At 47.4% G+C, this 17121-nt stretch overlaps 1 protein-coding gene across 2 annotated transcripts in view; it reads right to left on the bottom strand.

The window, feature by feature from the left end:
- Nucleotides 1–6803: 6803 nt before the first annotated feature.
- The window catches only part of kirrel1a (kirre like nephrin family adhesion molecule 1a), a 116047-nt gene continuing 105729 nt past the window's right edge, over nucleotides 6804–17121 (bottom strand). The window contains exons 12-15 of one of the 2 annotated variants that reach the window (XM_088916476.1): nucleotides 16819–16926; nucleotides 14405–14532; nucleotides 12344–12457; nucleotides 6804–11124 (exon numbers count right to left, since the gene is read on the bottom strand). In XM_088916476.1, the coding sequence (XP_088772602.1) occupies nucleotides 10513–11124; nucleotides 12344–12457; nucleotides 14405–14532; nucleotides 16819–16926 (962 nt within the window). In that variant the 3' untranslated portion in view covers nucleotides 6804–10512. The remainder of the gene's footprint in view (nucleotides 11125–12343; nucleotides 12458–14404; nucleotides 14533–16818; nucleotides 16927–17121) is intronic. The other variant, XM_088916477.1, reaches the window with a different exon arrangement.

The following is a 17121-nucleotide window of genomic DNA, read 5'->3' as shown; positions in this document are numbered from 1 at the left end:
AGTTTTTCGTCTCCCCTACACAGATGAAACTACATTTTTTTAAAGAGACAGGGACATATGAGTAGTGCCTTCTTAAAACTAGACGCAAAGTATACTCTGCTCCACATTTCTTCTCGATATGTATAGTATATATATATGCATGTATACTGTATGAATACCCCTGCTGTCAAACAATATTTAATTTCCCCATTGCATTTGCATTTTAGTGATAGTGTCCACTGCATTTTATGGTTCTCAGAACGGTTTCAGAAACTTTTTTTCAAAATCCAGGTTAGTGCCACATTCAGCAAAGTCACAGTGTATCCGTTATCTGCACTTTTAAGGCAGATAAAGTTATTAAAACTGTTTATTATCTTGATTTACGGTTACAATTTCTGAAGGAGAAGCCATTTCCTAATCCATCTGCTCATTCGACGTATACCGGATATTAGAATATCTCCTTTATTTGTTAAATGTTTATAGAGGTCTGCATAAACTGTAGTTTAGTTTCAAATATATTTACATCTATTAGTAAAAATTCCCCACACTAGTAAAAACACTCCCACTTTCTTTATTTTTTTACGAAACCAGTGGTTTATTGTTCTTTATAATACTGTGGAAAAATAATTACATACATTTTGAAAAAATATCAGAAAATAAAAATAAAAGACACTCCTTTTTTACGCGAGAGTACAATGACCTTTAACCGAGAATACTGAATACAAAGCTCCTCTTCTTCAGAACCACAAACAGAAATGATCACAAACAGTCCAGAAGGTTCATTCATACCGAAATGAAAGGAAAACATTAAACAGAGGAAATGAAATAATGGAACTGCTTGATTAAAAGAAGTGCTGTTTTTATTACTTTTATAAAACCCTTTTCCACACTGAGAATATTGAGCCTTTTGATAGAACTAGCTTTTCGTGCAACTGATGGCTTCTTTTACTCTGAAACGGGTGTACAGTCGAGTATGCGGAGGGTGTATCTGTTAAATCTTTGGAGCAAAGACATGCTGAACACACCCAACCTCATTCCTGAATTAAAAATGCCAATATATGATGGGGGTACTGTCAGATTTTAAGCTGATGTGGCTCAAACACTGTAGTTTAGATCAACCAGGGTGCTCTAGCTTGGCAACAATTTGAAACGTATCCTCTAGAGTTGAACGACTGTAGAAAATCCATTCTCCCCCCAAAAAACAAAACAAAATGCCACCATCTGTCCAAACGTGAATGCTTCTCCCTTGTCAGCCTTCATAAAAACCCCTCTGGACGAGGTCCCAAGCTTTTGTGCTGCTGATGGGAAATATTCCTGGGTAAAAGGTTAGCGATCGCCCCTTTTACATTCATGACCCAGGGAACGGGACTGATCCATCGGCTCAATGATCATCACCCCTGGTTCTGAAGAGATACGCAGCTGTGCGTGTTTTCCAGCAATGTTGAACACCTCAACAGCTACACGCTTGGAAATAAGTAACAGATTAAAACCATGCTCTTAGAAAATCAGGAGATTCTCTTGTTCTCCAGGATCAGGAGTGAATATCAGTGGTAGGTTTTATGGCCTGTCTCTTCCTTCCACAGCCTTCTAATGAACAGGAAGTCGGAGTGACTTTTATTGCTGGAAATTCAAGCAATAAACATCATCATCCTCCTCCATCAGCATTTGAAGATGCGAGCGAACCCTAACCCTCATCAAGCCTTTGTTTCATGTCTGGGAAACCTTCTTTATGACTGGCCAGACTTTTTTGTCTGGGAGGGCTACTGATCAGTTCTATTTCCGGAGCTGTGACTACAACATTCAGACCAAATCTGAATTTCCGCCTACTTCAATGCAGGCTGGTGGGGGGGGGGGGGGGGGGGAATGGGAAAAGCTGATTATTTTTTGTGGATTTCTGATCAGGTCATGCGAGTCGAGAACCGAAATCCCACATTTACCAAAAGGACTCAATATTCTGTTCAATTTTTAGGACATAAGGCCACACTCACAAACCCTCCTCTGATCATCTCAGCAGCTTCTTCACGTATTGCTTATGCTTCTAAACTGCTGTCCGACAAACCTTTGAACAAAATACATCTTTTTTATTTTTTGCTTTTTACTGTAGGCAGGATGAAACTGTGAATTCCAGTGTAATAAACAGATTGTTAAAGGATAGAACTATCTTAAGAACATCAAAGCCAATCGTGGTTGATTCATGCCAGTCCCATGGAATGCCCCAAATCCCCTGCTTCTCTTTCTAATTGGCTAATTAAGTGAACACTTAATTGAAGTTTTAATTCATGCATTTTTTTCCAGGTTTATTTTGCCCCCAAAAAGTAACACCTTTCAAGCTCCAGAGCAAACGCTGTAGTGCTCTGCACACCTGCAGCTGTGTGGAGGAGCTGAGAATGATTAAGAGGCGCTAATTAAGAAATTAGTTTGATCTACAGTTCAATTAAGCACAAAGAAAGCCCAACTGGAACAAAATGGAGCAGTTACTGTGATCCAGAGGAAAGGTCGGGGGAAATGCAGGATAATTAGGTCACTGTTGCGTAAAACAAAAGTACCTCTGAGACAAAAGGATCTATTTTTCGTCAGTTTTGTGGAATTTGCCAGCACAGCCTCTAGGTCGCAACTCAAATATCCTAGTGCAGCCTCTGAAGGAGACCCAGCAAAAAGCATGCGCAGAAGTAACTTATGCTCCGAGACAACAGCCAGTTTGCTGGGCTGTCTGGAAGAATGGCTTTCAAAGCTCGTACGTACTGTTTTCCTTCTGCCTTGATTTCTGGTTCCTCAACTGGAAAGTTGACAATAACAGCTGAGCTCTGCCCTTCACCACCACAGTATGATGATGATGATGAAAATAATGGTAATAATAATAATAATTCTTTACACTCATACAGTGCTTTTCTGGACACTCCACTCAAAGCGCTTTACAGGTAATGGGGATCCCCTCCACCACCACCAGTGTGCAGCCCCACCTGGATGATGCTCCAGTACTCTCACCACACACCAGCTCTCAGTGGGGAGGAGAACAGAGTGATGAAGCCAGTTCAGAGATGGGGTTATTAGGAGGCCATGACTGGTAAAGAGCAGGGGGAAATGAGCTGGATTTTCAATGACCACTGAGAGTCAGGACCACGGTTTTCAATCTAAAGGGGCCTTTTTACAATACTCCCAACACTATACTGGGGCATTAGAAGCCACACAGACCACACAGCCGCTGTACTACTGCGATCAGTTCCATGATTCCCTCTATCCTTGCTATTCAACAAGACCTCTGAGGTACTGAACCCCCCCAAAAAGCTGATTTCAAATTGCTTTTACACCATGGGTGGCGAACCCTGGAACTGGAGAATCACAATTCAGCACCTTTAAATCACTTTTCTAAACACGTGGAACAATTTCATCTGGCTTACAGTAAAACAGCCCCAAACGACACCAAAAGGAACAGCAAATTCAACATACAGGAGGATTCTTTAGGACACACGTGTCGTACCAATAGTAATAATACAAAAGTACTGTAGTGCATATAAATATTTTTTTCTTTTCAAATGTACACAGGTTTTCTTTTTCAGCTTGTTGTTTCACCGTCTTCGTCAATCAGGATAAAAAAATAATAATAATAATAATAATAATAATAATAACAATGGTAAATAACAGTAACAAACATAATCGGAGTATTTATCATAACATAACAGCAACGGTACAGTAATAATAAAATAAAAAAATGGAATGTTCGGAAACCTATTTACAAAGTCCTGGAAGATGTTGGAAAAAAACGTTGGAAGATGCCAGTTTCAGAGAAATTCTGTCTGCTGGGGGGGAGTTGGAGAGGGGAGACGTAAATTTTGGACGCACGTCGTCACGGTGATAACCATGATGAAACCCAGACAGGAAGAAGAAAACCACGAGTGATTGTCGCCGAGAGAAAACAAATGACCTACCCTCCCCATCCTCACCTTCCTATCCCAGCTCGCTGTTTTTTTTTTAATAAAAAAGTTCTTTCGCACTCGAGCACCTTATGCGAGACGCTTTCACCGCCCGAAGGGTCCCGAAATTTCTCGGCGGCCGCCGCCACCTTTTACAAACGCGCCTCTTTTTCCTTCCAGAGACGAAGCTCCATGTTGTGCGGTCACTTTCTCTGGAAATCGCCCAGGCGTCGGTGAATTCCGGTTTCTCGCCGTCTCGATTCCAGACACACACACGAGCGATATCCGCCAACCGCGGCAATAAAACAAGAGAAGAAAAAGCCCCTGTTTCCACTAATTAGATAAACTAATCAGGGGGAGCTGACATTGTATCGGCCCCCGGCTGACAGAGGCAATGGTAAACGAGCCACATATTAAAGACTGATTAAATATGCTCTAAAGACGTCTCCTTTACAACTCAGATTGAATGATGTAAGGAAGCACAAATCTCAAAAAGATTTATCCACGCCATAAAGGCTGTGGACCTCTCTCTCTGTGCGAGCACGTGAAGAAAGCATTTTTGTCTTTATCAGGCATCAGAGACAGGTTACTGGGGTTCACTTTGACTGCACTGCGAGGCCCCATTAACACTTCAGTCTGAGAGAGAGAAGACTCATCCAGGATCAATTTGCGCTCAAGAGAGGGTGGGGGAGGCAGTTTCTGAAAGGTATCTTCTGCTCGCGGGAGAGTCCATTCGGGGAGCACTAAGACTCACAAGCAGCCCCGACATTTGAGGAGAAGCCAGATTCTGTTGCAAAGTTCTCCTTCGCTTCGGCGCCGTGCTGTTCCAAGAAGCTGAGGAATTCAGAACCCAACTCAGTCGGGCTGACCCGCACATTCGAGGATCAGGTTGAGGGATCTCAGACGTGATGGGCCCACAAGATAGGACGTCCTCGTTTAGCACTGCATGTTCTCGGATATACTAGTAGTCTTCCTTGTGCCTTAGGCTTCCCATTCCATTTGAGCGAATGAGCTCTTGTGCTCAACAGCTTCCGTAACATGGTAAAGAAAGCTGATCAACAGGGTGACCAGCTGGCCCTAGGCTAACACTTCAGAGACACAATGAGTTTTTGAATAAAATTGCAGAGGTCATCTAAGGATAGCCTGATTTTATCAACGTATATAATGTCTGTTACCAAATGTTATTTATTCGATGTAAGACTATGGTGTAGCAATGCCATTGCCTCACAGGTAAGACTTCAATCCTCAATCTTGGAGGTATCTCGAAACCTACATGAGGCCTCAAAGTGTCCTTTTAATCTAGGGCGAGCTGGCCTCCGTCCTGTCAAACCGCAGCCCTCTTATAATTCACACTGATACCAAACCTTGCAGGGCAAACAAGTCCCCCAAGAAGTGTCTGGACAAGACTGGAAAGGGAGAGCAAAAATATACTTATAAAAGTGATGCATTGGGTTCTAGATTCCTTCCACAGATGCTAAGGACAAAGCTGATATCATTCTAGTGGGGAGCTGCGTCAGCACGCGTAGGCTGCAAAGGAACAGGTAATGGTTTATTCTGTGCTGAAAAGAGAAGAAAAGAGACACAGCGTTTCAGCTGGGGAACCTTCTTTTCCTTTCAGCATGGAATGAACCTTTACCTGTTCGATATCATTCTATGGTGCCTGAAGAATATCAAACCTTAAAAGCCTCGGATCTCACACAATGCCAAGGTTTAAGCCAATAATGGGTACGAATAAGACTCCAGACACCCCTGAACTGATCCAAACTGCATAAAGAGGCGATTCAGATGTGACTCCCTCCAGGAGTTTTCCTTCAAATATTTTTATGAAGTGACTTCATTTTGCTGTATACTTTTTTCCTCCCTTTCACTTAATACAGTACAGCACTTCATTTCCCAAGACACCTTACCAGGCTTTCAACACAGGTCTCTCCATAAATAGGAGTTAAAAAAGCCAGCATAACGCCATGCCTGTAGGCCACCCTTTACCCCGAATGTACGATGTTGGCTTTCTTAACGTCTTTACACTTGAAAATGTCAGGATATCTCTCTTCTTAAACACAGACAAGGCCCATTTTCGCCTAAAGGTCAACTCCTGTGCCCATCCTGTCAGAGCTTGTCATGGATTATTCTCAAAACGAATTCTCAGACACCCTGAGGTCTGGCCATAACAGATTCTCGGTCTCTTTGTACTCTGCGTAAGGAATGCTCTTAAAACGAACAATGGGGGGGGGGAGGGGGAAACAAACAGACATTTGTCTTCTTCAACGACGTGCCCTCCTTTTCCTTCAAATGCGAGAACCGTAAGCTGTGGTAAGGGGCAGCTGTTGCACGTCACCATCTCAGATTTCATGAAGGAAAGGTCTGAGGGCACTGTCCACACCCGGGTTATTTGAAGGTTGCGTGAATTAAAAGCATCTCGTGCTTTTGGTAGAGAGTCCTCTCTGTTGTTTAAGGAAGGTTACAAACAGCTCAGCCCGTTTTGCTTGGTTGGGTGGTAGCTGCTTAATCAACGCATCCAGTGGTTTCCTGAAAGATGCAGGAGAATCGGATTGAGCCACAGGGATGGGGGTTCAAACACCCCCCCCAAACCCTTTGTGTAAAGAAAACTCTCGCTCATGAAACGCTCATTCTCTAATTTCCCATTGGGGCCGCCTGATCCTCCTTTTCCCTGTTGATCCTGACTGCATTAAAGCGTGTCCTGCCCCAGTTCGGAAGGAGATGATGCTCCTCTCACTATCCGTTCATCTCCGAACAGCTCACCCTGGCATCTTCACCCTTGACGGGGGCATGCAGCAATGCTATCGCCCGCGTGCACGCGAACCTCCTCCGCACCACAATGCTTTGGGTCAGTTTTTGTTTCCTTTCAGTAGACATCCTTACAAGTATCACACGCGCTCACAGGCCTCTTTCATCTTTCCGCCTCGGAATGCTTGCCTGTGGGTTTATTTGGCTGCACGGGAATATTCTGTGTACTATCAGAAGGTAAGTCAGAATATTTGACCTTTCCTTGGTTTTTTTTCCTAAAACACTACAAAGGTTCTGCAGCTACAACAGTGCAATGTTAATGCTTAGAATGTCAAACCACCTCCACATCATGAACTGTACATTAGCCTGGAAGCAGGTGGACTCTGCTTTATTTACAGGTTAATTTACCTGACATATTCATGACTGTGAGGAAATTTCACGCAAAATGCCCGTTTTAAAAACGTATAACACAAGAGACGTTACACATTGGCCAAATGGAATCGAGGGAAGTTTACAAAACAAGGGGATGCCTTTTGGCCCATCTAAGTCATTTGGTAGTCTATATTGTTGGAAAAAAAAGGCCTGCAATCTTACCACTGCATTGGGATCTGTGGTTTTAATGCCTCTTTTGAGCTCCAGCATCAGCAGCTCCTGAATCTAGCTGAATCCCAATCCAGTTCCGACCAGCTCAGAGCAGGAGTTTTCCCTTACAGCGAAAATGAGCCCCTCGGCATCAAATAACAACCTAATACATTTGGTCCAGAGTTCAGTACAAAAATATTCGAATACCCCTAAAGTCTCACTCTAATATAAAAAGTACCAACAGTCCCCCACGCTACTGAGCATGTGATGGGCAACAGCAATATCAGAAGCGACCAAGTGCCAAGACAAGCAAGGAGGACAATCCTCGCTCTCTCTCTCTGGTCAGCCTGAGACTACCCACAATGCAGCACAACTGAGCCGCTATCTGCTTCAACAGAATGTCATTAGTTGAGTCCAGCAGGTTCTTGCTGGGCCTCTGGACTGAAAGCTAATATTTCACAGGCCTCAGGCCCGTGTCCCGTTTAACCGATCCGGACTGTTCCTACAAAACGTCAAAACACGTTGCTCCCCTTAAAAAAATAATAAAATAAAGACCTTCTCCTTCGTGGCCATGGCTCTTTCCACAATTAGTCTGTCAGTGCCCCCCCTTCCTTGAACAGTCCCCTAAAATTTTAAATTTCTCTTTTGAGTTTCATTTCTAAACTGGCTTGTGCTTTCTCAAGAATGTGTATGGCCAGACTTTATTTCTTCCTGAATCGCCGCAGCCCATTGTGTACAAAAGTATACGTATATATAATTTATATTTTAAAATGATAACACCTATAGTACTATGCCTTTGTGTGTGTATGTGCATGTGCTTGCTTGTGAACTATACAATACAATAGAATACTTTCAAAAATATTTTTTGTTTCTTCAGTGGGAAATTTAGCTAGGCTACTTCTGACTCCTATTTACATGAAAGAATGGAGAGATGTGGACTAACGCTCGGTGGATGATGAATTAGCCCTTATTACACTCAGGAGAGACACAAACAGACACACATCTCGCCCTGTGACATCTTTTTGAACGCGCAGACTTCAACAGCCGACCCAGGCGGTCCAGAAGGAGTGGCCAGAGATCTCGCTGGACCTGGCCACCATGAGAAAACGCCTGCAACAGTTCCTGCCATACTACAAGCACGACACGCTATGGGACTCTTAATCGGAATCCTTTTAGGTGCTGTTAGAAAATGACTACTTGCTGTATGTTCTGATTGGTCACATGAGCTCCCCTTTGCCTATTTCAGCTGAATTCCCAGCATAATTGTTGCCACTGGCCCAATTATGGTCACTTTGCACATTCATGCACCTTTATTATTAAAAAAGAATCAGAGGTGACTTGAAATCTATATCTTTTAGGTGCTGAAAGATACTCCAGCAAGGGTGTTCATTTAAATGTCCCATTGAGAAAATGAGCTCAGTAACATTGGAAGACGACGCTGTAGCGAGGACGGAAATTTGGAATATTTGATGCAAATCTTATACTAATTCCCTGCATTTATACAGAGGTTTTAATCTTGAAGCCACCCAGAGTGCTTCACACATAGGAAATGGTCAATGTCCCACAACTGGGAGACACACAGCAGCCATTCTGCACAGCAGATCAGGGGGAGGAGAGAGAAACTGCTTCACTGGGTTAAGGGGGGGAACTTTAGGCAACCAGATTGTACCAGCCCAATGTATAATGTAGCTGGTACAATGGGATTAACACTCCCACACTTATTTTACATATACGCTTAAATGAAAAGTCCACCAGACCAGTGTGCTTTGTGTAGTACAAGATATTTCTTAAACTACGACTGAATCTTTTCAAAGGGGGACCAACTGGCCATCATCATTATAAACCATCCACCCATTTGCTGCCCGCTGTACCCAGCACACAGGGTTGCAGGGGGAGCCAGAGTTGATCCTGGCCAGCAACGGGCACAAGGCAGGATACACCCTGGATGGGACGCCAGTCCACTACAGAGCACACACAGGCACACATGCATTCATTCGCACCAGGGCTGGCCTTCCCAGAAGCCAATTAACCTACCAGCATGGCTTTGGACTGCGTGAAAGAACATGCAAACCCCACACCGATAGTACCCCAGGTCCAGAATTGAACCCAGGGCCCCAGCTTTGTGAGTCCGCAACGCTAACCACTGCGCTACCGTGCCACCCCTTTTTGTAAACACACCACAAGGGGGGAAAAAAACCAACATTGGTATTTTTATCGTAGGATATGTGGACCTAAAGACACGCAAAACAAGACAGGCAGACACCTGGGCTCAAGTCTCCAGGAGCGCTAATCCCTCACCTTCCACAGGCACTATATTAAAATATTTCAAACCCCTTCTTTGTTCCATTTTACAATAAATGTTTTTAAAGCTAAACATGACTTGGGGGGAGGGGGGGGGGGGTTGGAGGACAGACCTGCGCTGGGATACAGCTGTGTTCAGACTCAAAATAAAGCAGTGCATGAGGGGCAAAGGGTTGTGGCTTTCAAAGGGAGGGTGGGGGTGGGGTTGCTGCAGCTGTTAAAGGTTTTTCTATTGTTTAGTTCCACAGTCACTTCACAATTCCCAGATTGTCAGATTTGCTGCATAAAACCCCCAAATAAAATTCGACTCAGCCTTACAATGATCATTCCAGCCTCAGCCTCCCTTATACTTCATCCCCCACCTAAACCACCCACCGCCCTCGTAAGCGGCCCCCTGCGTGGGGGGAGTGATAGGACATGTCCGGATTGATCAGGTCTGGGCAGAGCAGGTTGCAGGCCTGCCCCTGCGTTTGAATGGCAAGGATGCATCAGATCAGAAAATCCTGCCCCCCCCGGCCCCCGCCCGATTTCTTATTCTCACGCTGACATTCGAACCATGGGGCGGATTCGAGCCTGGCCGCGGCGGGAGCAACGTTCCCTGGGGGGCCCCGAGTCCGCGGAGATCGCGGATTGCCTCCCCATCAGGCTTTGCAGCAGCGGAGGTCGACACAGGACGAAGACGCCTCGCGCTCCAGGGTCCGGGCATGGCCGAAAGGAGGGGGAGGGCCCGGGGTGCGCTCGGAATCGTCTCCCGCCGCCCCTTGTCCGCCTGTGGCCCAGGACCAACGGGAGAAGGGACAGAAGAGGGAAGGGAATTCTCCCGGAAAAATGCAGGATGTTTAGTTAGGGACACGAAAGCCGGTGGAACAGAAAACACCCCCCCCCACCCCCCCACCCCCAATCACAGTTCTTGATTAGTCTCTCGATTATCGAACTTAGGCTCCTGTCCTCCTCGGCCTGCGGATCTGGAGTCGCGTCCTCCCCGGCGAGCCCGTCACACGTGAGTCTGCATGCGCTGCTGGTGCCGCTGGCCGTAATCGGAATGCTGGGAAGAGTAGGAGAAGCGGGCCGTGGCCGTCCCGTATTTGCCCATGCTGCTGTCCCCCGGGGCGTAGCCCTCGTACCCGGCGCCCAGACGGTCTAGCCTCTCCAGGTTGCCCAAGTTGCCCTGGGTGGCGAATCCTAACCTATAGGGGGCGTAGGTGGGGGCGGCGCTCGGGGGGTACCCGTGCGCCGTGCCGTAGTTTTCGTACGACAGCTGGCTGCTCGTGTCCAGGAGGGTGCCCCCGCACTCGGAAGGGAAATCCGCGGCCCCGGCCGGGGGCACGGGGTTGGGGTTGGGCGCCCCCCCCTGGCGGTTGTAGGTGTTGAACTGGGCGTAGCTGTTGTGGGACAGCCGGGAGGGGGGCCTGGGGTCGTAGCAGCCTCTCCCCGCGCCCCCGGCTCCTCCCCCGCCGCCGGCCCCTCCCCGGCTCTCGGACACGGGCCCGCCGGGGCTGGTGCCGGGGGCGCCCGTGGTACGGTAGTCTGCGTAGAGCATGGAGCGGGAGGAGGGCCGGGTATCGTCGTGGGCCGCCCGCACGTTGTAGTAGCCATTGGTGGGGTCCTGCGGTGAAAAATGCAAGGGAAATATGGGTTAGCGGGCTGGAGCCAAAACTGGCTGGGAGGCGGCCGCCATTTTCCAGCAAAATCTCCCAACCTTTCTAGGAGGAATCCCGCCAAACTGGCTAACTAGTCCCGCGAATCTGGAGGCGCTCTCTGCCCGAGGAACGACCGGTCAGCTCCCGCGGTAGGACGCCTCTCTTAGCGTCCAGCCAACACGGCTGACTGTATTTTTAGCGTCGGAATGGTGGGTCTGAGGGTCGGTATCGCGGGAACTGCCGGCTACAAGCAAGCGGCGAAGCCGTTCACTTGGCCGCGATCTGTCCCATTTCTCCCGGCCTACCCCACGGCTCTGGTGAACCGACTGTGCCACCTGTAGCATGTGCTCCACGCGCATTTCGCGTTTGTCGCGCAAAAATCTGGTGCGCCGCGTTCTCCATGGCTGCCAAACGGCGCGACGGACAGCCTGTGAAAATAATAACCCGTGCATGTCTGGAACGGCGAGGAATCTGCATTCACTCAAGCGAAAGATACCGCAAACGTGACTACAGTATCTGCAGTGGTGTCTTTTTTGGAACACTTGTTTTGTGTTGGTATGCGCAGAAGAAACTTCGATATGTCTGTAAAGAGGGAGAGATGGAGGGATCTGAATGTTCATCTGAAGGGAGTGATAGATTCAGAGATTTGGTTGGACACATTTACTGATAAACCCAACCTTTCCTGTTGTACTGCAGTGTCGTGAAAGACAGGGAGTGTGGTAAATGTCTGGTGTTTCAGACCCTCACTGAGAGACGGGGCAAAATGCACCTGGCGGTGTGATAGGCTTGGACACCAAAGTGAGATTGATCTCCTAGCTCTATCCAACTGTTGAAGTACGTCAGGCAGCGAGAAAGACATGACTGCAATACAGAGGGGTGAGACCTTAAAGGAGTTTGAAAACTGAAGGTTCCCGCCTCTAGCAGGCTGACGGGTGAAAGAACACACCGTGCCTACAAAGTGAAAGATTTTGGCTTTTACTCCAGACAGCAGTGCATTGTGCTTTGTTGGGAGACCTTTGTCAGAGCTTCGGCTGTGGGGAGGGAGAGGATCAGCCGTCATAATGCTGACGTTAAGGCCCTAGGATGGGGTGGAGCAGTGTGATGTGTCTCTACACTGAGGTGCCTAGTGTTTCTGGGAAAGAGACGGGGTCAGGCCCAGCGGAACGCGGCTCTAGAGCTCCCGACCTTCAGCTCATATTCCTCGCGCGTGTCCAGAGTGTCGCTCCGCAGATCCTGCTTGAGGTCAATGTCGTCTTTGAAGGGCTGGGTGGAGGGCGAGAGAGAGACAGAGGGGAGAAACTGCCATCAAAACGAGGGAACAACAACACACACAGAGGGAAAGGAGAGGAGGGGGGAGGAAACAGACAGATATCGTATCAGCAACTGAGAGGAAAGCAGAGGTTCGTAGAACATAGAGAAAACAGCAGAGCAACTTGCAAGAACATCAGACACTGGCTGAGCCCTGTACTCTATACTCAACAGCACCAAATGCCTCTTGCTTGGCTGCAGTTGAGCTGCTGTGCTTATTCCAATGACTTGCACACACCTTCAACGAAATTCCTTTGCAGGCTGTCACCAGAAAGTAACTAATAACTGTGCTTTGTTGTGCATGTAGAGTGCTTTTCATATCAATGAGTCACTAGAAGAAATGAATACAAGAAATTGTATACGGCCAATAAAGTCATCTTATCTTAAATGGAAGGCTACCTACTCTATCCACCACTTAAGGGCAATATTGTCGTGGGTGACAGGTGGCAGCCATTAATGAAACAATTCTATTCAATTCAATTTATTTTTATAAAGCGCCTTTCACAACAAGGTTGCCCCAGGGCAACAACTGCCCCAGGGCACAGGCACAGCCAACCAGATATAGGAAAGAGAAATGACTTTGCCAATGGAAATAAGAGATCACTTTAGGGAGGCCAGACTGTGCATGCCCAGGGCAGAATCTAACCATGACACCAGGATCAATACTCCAACCCTTATGAACAATGTCAAGGGATATGTGATAACAACGTAATCAAGACCTTGGTTTAATGTCTCACCCAAAGCATTGTAGTGCCTAGAAGTGTCTTCTGTCACCATATTGGTTTATACAGCGTATATATATACATAAACTGGCTTGGAAATTCTGGTCCAGAAGGAAGAGCACCACCTAGTGGTCCAAAAAACATCACTGAAACAACAAGCTGGTTATCCCAGGTGGCCACCCATCCTGGTATGGACCAGGCCCATGTTAGTTTAGGTGATAACTCTGCTGTGTCGCATGCGTTTCTCAAACCCTTTTGAATTGGAGGAGACCTGAATATAGAGACTTAATAAAATTTCTGTTCCTCGCAAGGATAGATGCAGTGATCAGCTCCTCTGACAGCTAACTTTCCCTCGTGTTCTGCATAGAAGTTTTTATTTTCCTTTCATTAGAGGCATTGCTTTTTTTTATTTCATAAATGCAGCATGATTAGCCCAAAGCTTGTCTTCACACTGAGCAGTACAACACAAGCCCAGGTAGGGATCACTTCACTTCGGCAAGACTTAATAGCTCAGTAAAGACAACAGCAACTGTGATCATCTCCCATGTTTTTCAGCAGGTGAGATGATACAACAGTCTAGCAAGTGAGATCAGCGTACACCTGCAGTACCTAAGAGACACTTTTTCTAAATCGGTGCCTTTTACATTTTAGCAACAATTGTTGGATGTAGGAAACCCCTTTAAAAAGAGTTGGAGACAGAAGATTAAGATACAGTAAGATAAAGATTAAGAGCATCTACAAGTTTACAGGCTGAATCATACATCAAACAAACTGAAGAGATTGCACCTAAATTTATTGCACTAGTTTCTTCAACGTGGATAAGCGGGGCATCTTTGCAGAAATCCAATACAGCTACCTGAGAAAAACAGGCTTATTTTCACATTCTGCCAACTTCCTTTTTTTGTTGTTGTTCCTGCTCTTTGGAGGAAACCTTGTTTTGGAAATGCCCGGTCCAGATCAGAGGCAAAAGCCGTAGCTACAGAACCACAGACTTCAAAACGCGAAAAAAAAAATGAGCACGGCCCACACTGCACATCTAGAATGAGGCCATCTGGATGGACCTGCTAGGACATCTGTGGAGCAGATTTCTGTCTGTGTAATTTCTATATGTAAAGATTTCTATATGTGTACGCGCCTGGCTCAGAGGGTGAACCTGTGGACCCAATGGCCCCGCCCCCTGCCCCTCCCCTCTTCCAGCAGTTGCCTAGATACTCACGGAGTACATGGCTTTGACCATGCGCGTCGCCGTGGAAACGCTGGAGGCGTCGTCCTCCAGGTTGTGCGTTTCCTTGTTGACCGTCTCCACTTTGATGTCCGGCTTTCCCAGGGTCACCCCTCTGCGACCTGAACACACACACACACACATGCAGCACACAACATGTCAAGAGAGGGTTGCCAGGGCCTAACGCTCACTGAACACACAACAGAACAGCACAGAATGCGAGATGGGGAGTGGGGAGGAAAGAGGAGACATGAAGAAGCTAATTATTCAGTGCCGGGCAGAAGCGTCTGTGGTGGGGAGAGGTGCTTCCTGGTGTTCTCCACACACACCAACCCACCGCTGACACCACTGGATGTGAGGAAAATCGGAGAGAGAGAGGCGAACAGTGAGAGGGTGAGGGAGAGGAGGGAGAGGAGGACACGGTTCATCCTTGACTTCAAACGCCTTTCCGTTTCTGTTTTTTTTGGGGGGGGAAGAAAATCCAACATAAAAGAGTCTGGTCTGCTTTGAAATGCGCTGTTTGATCAGTGGGAAGAGTGGGGAATTAAGGGGCCGGATGAGCTGTATCAGAGAGAGAGAAAGAGAGAGAGGGGAGGGCTGTGGAAGGAGGGAAGAAGCCAGTGAAGAGAGCGCCAGGCGGGGGTATGAAGGTGGATCCTGCCCTCACACCCGGAGCCTGGGGAAATCTGGGCAGGCTGATTCTGAGGGGCTCTTGCGCTGTAAAGGTGGTCAGCGAGCTGGCCCTTCTCTCACTGTACCCTGGACCAGATCTCTGCTCCTTTGTTTGCGACTCTTTGAGAGACAAATTCTCTGACTCTCTTCACATCCAGACTCCAACTTCACCTGTTTATTAGGGCATACGTCTGATTGTCCAACATTCTACCCTAATTATTTTTGTTTAAATTTCTGTTTCACTCTTTATTGTACCTTTTATCACCATGTATAGCATCCTTGGGTTTGGAAAGGTGCTTTATAAATTATTATTATTATTATTAGCTCAGGAAAAAAAAGGGACAACTAATCAGTCAGATAATTCATCCAGTGGCCAGTGGCAGTGAATACAAGCAGACACAGGAGCACATTGGGAATTCATGTGCTAGAAGGATATTCCAGCCCTCAAAGTGAGCCACCACTACAGCATGCAAGAGGGGAGATTGGGAACGTCCATCAAGAGCTCCACAACAAGGAATCAGGCACTGCGCCATGCTGTCCAACACACACTCCAGATGCTATTACAAGGGTTGAAATGCAGATCCTGTCTGGAGGCTGAGTTAACAATGAGTTAACTGCTGCTTAACACTCCAGAAGGGGTGCAGTGCCGGTCCTGGAGGGCTGGTGTCTCTGTAGGCTTTCGTTCTCCAGCTCAGCTCTTGATGACCTAACGCGACTCACTACTGGTTTAACGGGACCTGCTGAACCTGAGCTTCTCTCAGTTCTCCAGGTGCTGCTGCTTTCAACAGACACACCAGCTCTCCAGGACTGGAGGTGGACCTCGTTGCTCCATTTTCTGTGTCCGCTTGGTGCTCAACGGTGCTCAGATGGCCTAGACTGACCGGAAGGACACATATGCCTTGCTCCTTACTAACAGTGACATCCACCAGGATGCTGACGTTGGTGCGGCCCAAAGCATTAAATTATTATTATGTCATGTCATTTGCCAAGCTGCTATATACCATACGGTGTCTCGGGAAGCTGGAGCCTGCCCGGCAAACAACGAGTGCAAGGCAGGGTACACCCTGGACGGGGCACCAGTCCATCGCAGGGCAAGTGCAAGCCAATCATACATGGGGACAGTTGGAGGCCAAAGTAAAGGGGGGAAATTTGACCCAGACACGGGACAACTCCCTGCTCTTCTTGAGAAATGCCCGGGGATCTTTAATGACCACTGAGAGTCAGGATCTCGGTTTAACGTCTCATCCGAAAGATGGCGTCCACTACAGTATAGTGTCCCCGCCACTATACTGGGGCATTAGGACCCACACAGACTGCAGGGTGAGCGCCCTCTACTGGCCCCACTAACACCTCTTCCAACAGCAACCTTAGCTTTCCCAGGAGGTCTCCCATCCAGGTACTGACCAGACTCACATCTGCTGAACTTCAGTGGGTCGCTAGTTAAGAGCTGCAGGGTGATATGGGTGCTGGCTATTATTATTATTATTATTATTATTATTATTATTAATAATGAGTGAAAGAGCTGGGATGAAGATGTTGACTGAAAACACGGTGTTGGGTTGGGGGGATGTGGAATGTGGGGGGACGTGGAATGCCGATGAACCTGATCCTTTCAAGAAACGGCTGGAAGAGATCCCAGGATCAATTGCGAACTGCTAACGACCAAACAGGCCGCTTGGCCCAAATGACCTCCCCTTGCCTGCCACCCAACCCGCCCCGCGTTCAGCTGTACTCACTCCCTTTGCGCTGCCGGTAGAGGAAGAGGGCCAGAGCGATCAGGAAGGCAAGGAGCAGGATCGAGGAGCCCACCGTGCTACCAGCGATGATGCCCATGGGGACGATCTCTGCGCAAGGGGGGGAAGACCACAAGTAAGTCACCGCGTAGGAATCTCGCGCCCGCAAACAGGCGCCAACATCGCTACCTGGCCCGAGTCAAAATACATAGATCGGGAGACCTCAACATCAGTGCTGTACTTCTACGCTTATTTTCTAGATCAGTGGTTCTCAGCCTGTTTGGCCGAGATGCCCCCTGGAGGGTC

Source organism: Atractosteus spatula, chromosome 5 (genome assembly GCF_055471065.1).
Source record: "Atractosteus spatula isolate fAtrSpa1 chromosome 5, fAtrSpa1.hap1, whole genome shotgun sequence".
Taxonomy (NCBI): Eukaryota; Metazoa; Chordata; class Actinopteri; order Semionotiformes; family Lepisosteidae; genus Atractosteus; species Atractosteus spatula.
Note: the sequence above shows the minus strand (reverse complement) of the source record. Positions and strands in the feature narration are given on the sequence as shown.